The sequence below is a fragment of the Amblyomma mixtum genome, unplaced genomic scaffold (genome assembly GCF_055824585.1).
Source record: "Amblyomma mixtum isolate Tamu unplaced genomic scaffold, ASM5582458v1 scaffold_27, whole genome shotgun sequence".
Taxonomy (NCBI): domain Eukaryota; kingdom Metazoa; phylum Arthropoda; class Arachnida; order Ixodida; family Ixodidae; genus Amblyomma; species Amblyomma mixtum.
The window spans coordinates 508,322-519,898 of NW_028317724.1; the positions used below are offsets into that span (position 1 = coordinate 508,322).

The window sequence follows — 11,577 nt, forward strand, 5'->3', positions numbered from 1 at the left end:
GCATCCACTTCGCGCACCTAGCTATCGCTAGCCTCTGCAACGCTAAATGGCCAAATGAAGTACTAAATTTCTAAACTTAAAAATAAACAAATCATCAAAGAACCAAAACACAAATTGAATCTAATACTTTCATGTAAAACTAAGCACTTGCAGCTTGCACTAAGATTTATTTCTGCTTGAAACGGTTAAAACCACTTTGGCAAACTAGCCTGCATCGCCACCGTGCGGAGCGACACCAAGCAGCAAGCTGCGGCGTGACTCAAGAAAGATTATTGCCTCCAAGATCTGCCAACACGATAGCGCGCTCGGCGAAGGCGGCGGGAAGGCGGCGAAGGCAGCGTACGCTGCGCCTGTCAATCCGCGTGCTGCCGCCAGCTAGCCGAGGCGTAACAGAGGCGTTCGCAACATGAAGCAAATTTTTTCGCTCGTGTAACTACCGCCGGCTTTCAGGGCCATTATATGTTACCTAAATCCGGCCTTACGAGTGGCGGGTTAGCTGCACTCGATGTGGAACGTGATTCGGGCCCCGTAGGAGAAAACGCGCTTTCAGTGTTCGAATACAAAGAGCGGTCTTTGCACCGGCGCGCCTGTTCTTCGAAACGTCAAGCAGGAGAGCCATCTAATTTATGTGCCGTGATTTACAGCATGTTTAATCCCCGGCGGCAACTCTCTGCTGATTGCTAGGCGCGTCTCCTTGACGTGGTATCAAGTTCCACGTGTTAGAAACAAGTCTAGAAAACATCTGACTACAGATGTTTCACAGAAGTTTCATAGCAAACATCTGACTGCAGATGTTTAAGAGACGTCGCAGAGGAAACTTCTTCTTGTCGACATCTATGAGACGTTTCAACGCAGCGCAAGACGTTTGTAGTCATTTGGAGCTGTTCCCATACGTTTGCAAGACGTTTTGTGTTTCGTGGGCGGGGCCAGCCGGGGCTCGGAGCGGGACGTTTCGGCGCGATAGTTTACGTTTCGTCGCCGCCTCTGATTCGTCGGTCCCATGCCCCGGGCTGTCCGGGGATGGTGAGGGAGGGAGGGGGACACTACGAAGGGACTGGAATGTGGCGGAGAGCAGTCGAGGTGGAGATCGTTGATGTGGCGGTGTGCTGGCTAACCGCGCGTGTGAGTGAAGTGTCAGCCGAGAGGTGGTCAGCTCGTCGCGAAGTGTCTGGGCAGCAAGTAGCGACTCCGGGGACCCGACATCGACAGTCCGACGCCTATCTCGGACCGGACCTCAACCACCTGAACAGCCAAGCCCCGCCACTCCCACATTTACGAACTATACCCTAAATTCTTTCCTTTAAAAGTGCCTTGTATTTGTATTTCCTCTCGCCTGTCATATTTGATACTGTGTGTCAAAGCTAAAATTGTTCCGTCTGTCCTGTATTTACGTTGTGCTATTCTTGATGAATTGGTGAAAGTGTTGTTCTCTTTGTTAATTAAATTCTATTCACTCTCATTCCCGACTCCTGTGTCGTGCCTCCGGTCAGCGGCTGGTCAGGCGTGGACCTATCGCCGGTTAGCCACTCGGTCCTGCTTAAAGGGGCTTCGAAACACTGCTTGGGGGGGATACCGGCTATACTTCAGGTGGGTTCTTTATGTCACACAGATGCTGACTTAAAAAGAATTACAGGAATCGATGCACAGGAACGAGAGTTATTCAGTGGAGAAATTTCAAAATACAAGCAAACAAAACGCTGCTCTCAACTCGATTTTGGCGGGGCTTCCCACTCCTATTTCGCTCTCCCGATGACGGCACCTGGCGCAACCAATCAAAACAGCCAGCCAGAGCACGTCACGGAAGTTTGTACTCCATGGTTGCCTGCTCCCTGTAACTCGTTTTTGCTGAGACTGGCAGCGTCGTTTCCATGCCAGAGCGCCCCTGGTGGTGTATTTTTATTTTACTTGCTTTGCAGAGCTTTTATCTAAGACAAACAAGTTGTTTTTGTTGATCTAATATAAAACGCAGACAGGTGCAAAATGTGTCTATTTATTCACACAATTTGCAGTATCAAGCTGTTTGTCCGATCATCAAGCTCGCGCCAGATGATGTCATATCCACTGCTAAAAACCCGCCACTGTGTGGCGACACCATCAGAGCCATGAAGTTGTTTTTGGGAGGACATTAAAATATTAAACAACGGAATATACGCTGCATTACCGACGCTAATAGCACCATTATAACTCACTGTATGCAATCAACAGGCAAAACAGTTAACTAAATTGTGTTTCTGGGCCCCTTTAAGATCTGGCACAGAGGTGTTTGTCTCTCCTCCCCTAGAATTGGTAACAGAGAGTGTGGAGCCCATTGGTGGCGTGCTCACACTTCGTGACAAACTGGCGTCCGCGACAGGACCCTGTGCTAACCCCGACACAGCCCCGAGACAACGACACAGCCGTATACGCACATTTTGAGTTTGATTGCCGGTGTGAGACACGATGGCAGAAGCCGAACGCTTAGTAGCACTCGGTAAGGAGTTGGGTTTGGAGGGAGCAGAGCTTCACGAGTTCCTGAGGGAAGAGAGAGCAGCGGAACGCGAGAGGCGTAAGCTGGAAGACCAGCGGGAGAAAGTGCGAGATGCTCGGGAGAAGGAGCGCTCTGAGCGAAAGCTCCAGGAAATCGAGAAAGAAGAAGAAGGCAGAACACCGACCAAAATAAAAATGAACACTTTAAACGACGTTTCGGCTCCCACACGGGAGCCTTGTTCACAAAAAGGTACAGACGTGAAAGGCTGGCTATTTATGCTTTAAGATGTGCCCTAGGCAGCGGGCGTATGCACTAGGAAGTGCCCCGTCAGTGCGATTAAGAGTGTGGTCGGTTGTCTGAATGATTAATGATTCCAGATATAGGCGGCTTTTGAGATTCTTTTCGGTTTTTAAAATGCGCGCATTGCTCCAATCTATGTCATGCTGCCTGCTTTCGGAATGTTCGGCGAGTGCATTTGACGAAGCTTTCTTGTTTTCAACATCATACTGGTGTTGTTTCAATCTTTTAACAAAGTTTCCACTTTCACCCACATACACATGGTGACAGTCTCTACACGGTATACTGTACACTACGCCCGGAAACTTTTCCTTTGGCAGGCAGTCTTTCACCTTCACGAGAGTTTGCCGCAACTTCTTCGCCGGCACATGTGACACTTCGACGTCGTAAGAACGCAGGATGCGCGCCAATGTTTCGCTGATCCCGGGCACATATGGCACAGGTGCACGTTTTTTGGCGGCTGGGCCACTGTCAGATCGCGGGGGTCGCAACAGTTTGCGTTCCACAGCGTTGACGAAAGGCAACGGGTAGCCACATTCGGAGAGGTCCTTGCGAACTCTTTGACGGTCGGCTTTGGCGTCCTCTGGCTCTGTGCAGATACGGTCTGCTCGACGAAAAAGCGAGGCAACCACTGATCTCTTGTGAGAGGCTGGGTGGAGGGAGTTAAAGTGAAGATAGCGGCCAGTATGAGTGCTCTTTCTGTACACTTTGAATGAGAGTGCGGTTTGGCTTCGTTTCACTAAGACGTCCATAAATGGAAGCTGTCCATTCTCTTCTTGTTCGACTGTGAACTGGATGGCTCCTTCGATGCTGTTAAGATGCGCTGTGAAATCAAGTAAAGCATCCTTCTTGATAACAGAAAAACAGTCATCGACGTACCGCACAAAAATCTTTGGTTGTGGGCTGAATGAATCTAGTGCGCGGCTTTCCAGCCATTCCATTGTGTCACATGAATGGTCACATGTGCCGGCGAAGAAGTTGCGGCAAACTCTCGTGAAGGTGAAAGACTGCCTGCCAAAGGAAAAGTTTCCGGGCGTAGTGTACAGTATACCGTGTAGAGACTGTCACCATGTGTATGTGGGTGAAAGTGGAAACTTTGTTAAAAGATTGAAACAACACCAGTATGAAAACAAGAAAGCTTCGTCAAATGCACTCGCCGAACATTCCGGAAGCAGGCAGCATGACATAGATTGGAGCAATGCGCGCATTTTAAAAACCGAAAAGAATCTCAAAAGCCGCCTATATCTGGAATCATTAATCATTTAGACAACCGACCACACTCTTAATCGCACTGACGGGGCACTTCCTAGTGCATACGCCCGCTGCCTAGGGCACATTTTAAAGCATAAATAGCCAGCCTTTCACGTATGTACCTTTTTGTGAACAAGGCTCCCGTGTGGGAGCCGAAACGTCGTTTAAAGTGTTCATTTTTATTTTGGTCGGTGTTCTGCCTTCTTCTTCATGTACACCCCCGACCAGACGGGTTTCCGTCCAACCCTCGAAATCGAGAAAGAGATGGCACTCTTTCAATTAAGGGCGAGTGCCAATATTCGCGGCAGTTCGGTCAGCGAACCGAGCTCGTCGACGATGACAACCCGAGTACTCAGAGTTCGTCCACACAAGTTGATGGCCCCATTTAACGAAAAAGGTGATGACCTGGACGCGTATCTGACGCGGTTTGAGCGGGTGGCGGAAGCCCAGCAGTGGCCACGGGAGGAGTGGGCCACGGCGCTGAGCACTTGCCTCATGGGAGAAGCCCTGAATGTGTTTGGCCGAATGCCAGCTTCTGACTCGAATGACTATGTTAAATTTGTCAAGCATGCGCTCCTGCTCAGATTTCGGTTGACAGAAGAGGGATTCCGTCAGAAGTTTAGGAACTAAACGCCCAATGACCACGAGACTCCCTCGCAGTTTGTATCTCGACTGGGGAACTGCTGGGGAAGATGGATAGAACTGTCGAAAACAGAGAAGTCATACGAGGGAGTGAAGGGGCTAATTTTAGCCGAGCAGTTGTTAGAAAACTGTGCGCCTGCAATGGTCACGTTTATTAGAGAAAAGCGGACCACGGACATCAAAGAATTAGTTCAGCGAGCAGATGAATACGTGATGGCACGAGGGACCGTCAACTTCGGCCGAAGAGACTCCAAGAAGGACAGTCTGGTCGCAGGCAAGATTGCCGAACAGCAGCGTGGCCCGGGGGCGCTTGCACGGTGCTACATCTGTTCGCGACCAGGGCACATTGCGGCACAGTGCAGGGCGAACCGTGGTCCTCCAGTGCAAAAGAATCAGACGCCACCCACCTCCAGGAACACGTCTGCATGTATCCAGGATGGCTATTTAGAATTAAAGGATGGACAGCGCGTCCCAGTCGTGAATATGACTGCGTTGGCGCCCGACTGGCCGACGCCCGACTGGCCGGTCGTAGAAGGTCAGATCAGTGGAAGAAAGGGTCGAGTGCTGAGTTATACAGGTTGCAACATGGTGATCGTCAACCCCAGCTTCGTGAAGGACGAAGAAATGACCGGCGACCACCGGGTCTCCTACTTGGTAGACCGCTCCGCTAAGCTACTGACCGAGGCCCGCATTCAGATCGACACCCCATACTACAAGGGGGAAGTTATGGCGGGCTGCATGGAGGAGCCCCTTTTCGACCTTGTTCTCGGAAACATTGAAGGAGTACGATGCCCAGAAGCACCAGATACTGAGTGGAAACCCGAGGACTCGGAAAGGGCAGTGGCTCCTCCAAGTCAGCACATGCGACAAGGGCCCCGCCCAAGTTACTATGGCCACGGCGGCGGTCACGACCCGCCAGCAGGCGGCCCGACAATCCAAAGAGGGATTCCGTAATCTACGGGTGCCAACTACTCTCCCTGACGTCAGCCCCGACCAAATGAGGCAAAACTAACGAGACGACAGCAGCCTCCTGGTTTGCTTCGAGGAGGACGAGCGGCGAAAGAGGACAGAGTGCACGGGAGGCGGTTCGTTCAAATTCTGTCTTCATGATGGCCTGCTATATCGAGAGTACGTTCCGGACACCGGAGCGAAGACGACCCAGCTAGTAGTGCCCCAGAAGCACCGCGAGAAGGTTCTCCAGTTGGCACATGGGGGGCTGATGGCAGGGCACTCAGTAGAAGGAAAACAACGGATCGCATCCTCGCAGACTTCTTTTGGCCCGGATTACATGGGGACGTGGGCAGGTTTGTCGCATCGTGCGACATATGCCAGAAAACCATGGCGCGCGGCACAGTGAGGGAAGGTTCCCTTGGAGCGGGTGCCTCTCGTTGACACCCCCTTCAGCAAAGTCACGGTCGAGAACACACGTGGAAAAGATAATGTCGGTGCTGATTACCTCAGCCGGGTTTCAGAGCCCAGTACTCGTCAACAAGTCGATGTTGATCTCTAACGATCAGAAAGCTTTCTCTTTCATTTGTGTATGGAGTCGGTTCTTCCATGCGTGTCTACATAATACTTGTGCGCGCCTATATTCCGCAGTATTATCTCAGTGTGTTTATGCTTGTATTTCTCAGTATTATCTCAGCGTGTCTGTGCTATGATTACAGTGGAATGTTCTCGTGTCGCATACGGCGAAGCATGCGCGACTTCTGTTTTTTGGAGTGTGGAATGTTATCCGCAATAACATTCTTGACGCGGGGGTGGTGAAACAGAATTCGCGCCAGCTGCGATTTTCCCCAGCGGCGGTTGAGCCCGGCGGCGGGGACTCCGTCCTAAGCATCCCAACTCCCTCCCCCCCCCCCCCCCCCCTCAAGCACACACTTCTCGCTGTCTGGTCTCCGACGGTGAGAAAGCAGTTGTCTGGCCAGTGACCTCCTGTACGCGGAATTCCGGCTCGGGCGTCAGCGGGGCCAGCCGGGGCTCGGCGCGGGACGTTCCGTCGCCGCCTCTGATTCGTCGGTCCCGGGCCCCGGGCTGTCTGGGGATGGTGAGGGAGAGAGGGGGACACCGGGGGGACTGTGGAATGTGGCGGTGTGCTGGCTAACCGCGCGTGTGAGTGAAGTGTCAGCCGAGAGGTGGTCGGCTCGTCGCGAAGTGTCTGGGCAACAAGTAGCGACTCCGGGGACCCGACATCGACAGCCCGACGCCTATCTCGGACCGGACCTCAACCACCCGAACAGCCAAGCCCCCGCTACTCCCACATTTACGAACTATACCCTAAATTCTTTCCTTAAAAGTGCCTTGTATTTGTATTTCCTCTCGCCTGTCACATTTGATACTGTGTGTCAAAGCTAAAATTTGTTCCGTCTGTCATGTGTTTACGCTGTGCTATTCTTGATGAATTGGTGAAAGTGTTGTTCTCTTTCAAAAGTATCTTCTGGCGGGCTAGTTGGTCTGAATCGTTCATATTTAACAATTGTTAATTAAATTCTATTCACTCTCATTCCCGACTCCTGTGTCGTGCCACCGGTCAGCGGCTGGTCAGGCGTGGACCTATCGCCGCTTAGCCACTCGGTCCTGCTTATGATCTGGCACGTGGGTGGAGGTGTTTGTCTCTCCTCCCCTAGAATTGGTAACAGAGAGTGTGGAGCCCATTGGTGGCGTGCTCACACTTCATGACATCCACCTGCGGAAAGAACAGATCAGATCGGCTTAGCCCGAGTCCAATATTTTCGTTTAGCGTAGAAAGCTGGGCTAGTTGGTTGCTAGTACAACGCTATTTGGTAGCTAGTACCACAGAGGCCACAATTTCTCTTGGGTAACCAGCCTTATCCTGTCGCCTAGTTGAGCATGGATGCTGTCACGCACTTGATGCTCGCATGACTTGGCAAGGCAGAGCGGTCGCAATCTTTTGCTATAGCTCTTTTCATGAGCTTGAAATGGGCCGAATTGTAGTTAAGAATTCGTTTTCCTCGACCATGGCCTACACTCCCAGAACACACGCGCATCTTCAAATATAAGGCGCACATCAAGGAACTGGATGCGACCTTCCTGCGGCAATTCGCGAGTGAACTTCATTCCAAACGCATTACTAGCAAAAATTTCCAGAATGTTGTTTACATCATGTGCTAGTGAATGTGACTAATGCTCAGGATAGAGGTACCAAGGTCTCGGCAGGAGGGGTTTATATGTATACAAGCATGTAATAAAATTCAGTTGAAAGACAGCACTCATGTCATCTTTTGTTCGTTTTGTGCCTTGTCTTCTGCGCTGTTGTATAAGGCAACTGGATAAGGCTGGGTATCCAAGAGAAATTGTGGCATCGGTGGTGAAACCAGATTCGCGAGGTGAAATCTGGTGGGCGGTGCAAGCCAAGCGAAAACGCACGCAACAAGCAGTGACCTGTCGTTGTGCCCTACTGGCATCAGGTCGCACACCGCCTCAAGAAGGTCGGCGACAAGTGTGGCGTGCGTGTTGTTTTTTCGGCCCTGGAAAAGTTGGGGCGCATGTGCCGCCTGGTGAATGATGCCAAAAAGGAGGCCTATGTGCAAAATTAAGCACACCAAACCTCTTGTTGAATGTGAAGTTCCCCTCGCCTGTGGCAGTCGGAACGCTGCCTCAACGAACGTTTACTAGAGCATGGCCGGACAGCTCATTTGTTATCTGGCGGCGGTCACCTAGCTGACCACATTCGCCATTGCTCACACAAACCAGCATGCAAGGCGTTTTTAGAAAGGACAAGTGTAGGGCGCAAGTTTAAGACTCAAAAAAGCCAAGAAATTTTTGAAGCCTTCAGCATAATCAATGGCAAAGAAAACTGCGTCAGCAGCTTTTCTGTGGCGCTACACAAAAAAGAAATAGATTACCTGAAGGCAAACGTGTTGATTCAGCCAGGTAGGCGATAACTGATGTGGTAAACAGGAGTGGCATGGCACTCGTGCCTTCTGCATCTGTTCAATAATGGGTTTTTTATCTTGTCACGGATTCCTTCTCTTTGCGACGCCTTTACCGTATATTGCCGATTATAAGTTGCCTCCGATTATAAGTCGACCCCCCAACTCGCGACCCCCTTTGGGCGAAAAAAGTTACTCCGAATTTAGGGTCGATGCTGCTGCACCCTGTGGTCCTAGCTCGCCCAAAAAGCTTTTCAGAAGGCCGAATCATAAAGAAACATTTGTTCGTTCATGAGACATCTCTGACTCGTCGTCGCTTGTGAGGACACAGTCGTGATCATCATCTTATGAGCCACTGCTGCCACTGGTCTGTCGATAACAAGTTGCTATCGTATTAAAACAAACCTTTGGTGCATATCTCAATTAAATTCAAGATTTTTAAAGCAGATCCACTTTCGCACTGTGATTGACAACTATTATGGAATTACAAGCGCACGGGGCGTGATATTATCCATGACTTGATCGAAAGTACTTTTGACCCTGCAAATATACTTTTGACCCCACAAATATAGGCTGACTTTAAGACTCCGCATATATATCGACTCCGATTATAAGTCGACCCCCCAACTTTGGAAGGACATTTAAAAAAAAAAAAATGTCGACTTATACGCGGCAATATACGGTAATACCTGTTTGTGGAATAAACCTCAGTTGAAGTAACTGGCATTTGTCCTGTCTCCTCTACCTTCGTCCGTGTCTTTTTTCACCACTGGAGTGTCTCACAATTGCACTAATATTGTCACCAGGTGTGCCGACGACTTTAAAGCGTAACCATGAGCCAACCAGGCTCCCTAATTCCCTAGAGCGCGTACAAAATCGTGCCGCTCGCTTCATTTCTCGCAACTATTGCCGACATTCCAGTATAACTAACATTAAGGCTTCGTTATCCCTTCCATCCTTAGAATCTCGCAGAACAATAGCACTTATCTGTCTCTTCCATAAAATTGTTTACAGCCATCATTCCTTCACACTACCCCTTACAAAACCGGCCCGCACATCTCACCGATTGCATAATCACCTCAGTTTTAAGCGCCTTTCGGGAAGGACCACTGCATTCAACTCATCAGCCCTGCCCCGTGCAATCATTTATTGGAATAGTCTTCCTGACAACATTGTTCACATCTCAGATCATGTTATTTTCAAAGAAAAAATAAGTAGCATTTTCTTGTGAAGTGTGTTCTGTAGTGCGTTTTTCAATTTAGTTTTTCAATTTAGTTCTATTTTCTGGTTGGTTGCTTGTTCTTTGTATAACGATGTTAAAATAACCATGTTCTACTTGCTTCTTTTTCCCACCCCAGTTATGTAACCCCCCTCACATAATACTCCAGTCGGAGCCCGTGAGGTATTTGAATAAATAAATAAATAAATAAATAAATAAATAAATACATGAGTTTGCATATCTACTCTGTGTAGCCATGTTAAACCCCTACCGCTTTCTATTTTGTACATGTTGCTCCATACTTCCTATGACTGCTCATTTTTGGTGTATTGCATAGCGCTCACAGCTTGTCTCTTATTTTGGCTGAGCAAAACCAGCACATGAACATTAAACAAATAATGTCAAAATTTCCCTGCACTCGCCAGCGCCTCCGCTGTCACAGCGCCTTAGTAGCTTATGCAGCAAGAGTCGTCAGCAGCTGGCTTTGCCACCTCCCAAAGTGCCAGCAAAACGTTTGAGATAGCACCATCAAACTGCTGGCGCATTCCTCATGTGATTGCTTCTGTAGCGCGCACTCCCGTTCTTAAAATGCCACCATAACGTCTTGTCTTCAGCATTAGTGAGCTTGTAGTATTTCCCACAAGGCAAACACCAGCCGTAAGCACTACTATGCACCTAGATGAAAGCGAGGACTCGGCCTCGACAACCCAGACACATCTGGATATGTTACTGACATCACCCAGAGTGGCACTGCAGGCAGGTTGCGGCGAAAATGAACGTGCAGGCTGGACCCATGTACAAAAATCGCTGTCTTATACAAAGCAACGAGAGAACGTAAGGGCGTTAATTGTTTGCCAGAAAACAGCCGCCAGCAAGGTTTACCAGTGGCCTATCTCCACAGGGTGTCTCGATGTTACAGCCAAGCATTCAGGTGCTCCATGCTAAGCCCTTTTACCCTTTTATTGGTCCTCTCAAAAAAGAGGTAAAAAGAACATAAAAGAAAGAGAGAGGATGCCTGGACCAGCAATGCTCTGCCAGGCTCAACACCAATTCAAAATAAATGAAAAATAACTAAATGTTCCAAAGAAAAGAAAAATTAAGCGAAAAACAGAGCATTAAAAAAAAAAACTCATAAGAAAAGAAAACAAAAGTCTCGTCACAATAAAAGTTAGACGCAGGCAGATAGCCAAAGCACAGCGTGCAGTCCGCGAAATAAATAATAGTAATAAAAAAAAAAGAGAAAAGCCAAGTCACTGCAAAGTCACTGTCACCGTAACAGTCAAAGAAAGCACTGAGTGCCGGCCACAAAATAAAAATCAGAAAAATAAAAACATAATCAAGACAAAAGAAACAAAACCGAAGTCACAGTCACTCAGTCAAGGACAGTCACAGTCACGCAGTCAAAACAGAGTCGCAGTCACACAGTCAAGACGCAGTCACAGTCACGCCACGACAAAGCCACCTATGCTCAATAAAGGAGCACGGGGCTCTCCTCGTGCAAAGCTTGGGGAAGAGAGATTAGAGGAAAGAGAGAAATCAGCGTGAATAATTTGGAATTGTACTACTTATGAGGTGAACCATTTGAAGGAGAAGAGCACAAGCAACAGGGTTTCGGAGAAGGGACGGGTAAACAGATGGTGTGAAGTCCGATGAGCAAAGAGATTTTAAACGAGAAACTAAAGAAGCAGTAACGGAACAGTCCCGGAAGTAATGACGGAGATTTTCACATAACAATCCACAGGAACAAGTTGAAGACAGAGACAGGCCAAATCTTTTAAAATAGAACGGAAATCTACCATGCCCAGTAA

At 49.0% G+C, this 11,577-nt stretch overlaps 1 protein-coding gene across 1 annotated transcript; it reads right to left on the bottom strand.

Annotated features, from left to right (window-relative positions):
- Positions 1-2,736: 2,736 nt before the first annotated feature.
- LOC149324519 (uncharacterized) lies at positions 2,737-3,705 on the bottom strand. The gene has a single exon (XM_089565469.1). The coding sequence runs from the start codon at positions 3,703-3,705 to the stop codon at positions 2,737-2,739; it is 969 nt and encodes a 322-aa protein (XP_089421595.1).
- Positions 3,706-11,577: the final 7,872 nt, after the last annotated feature.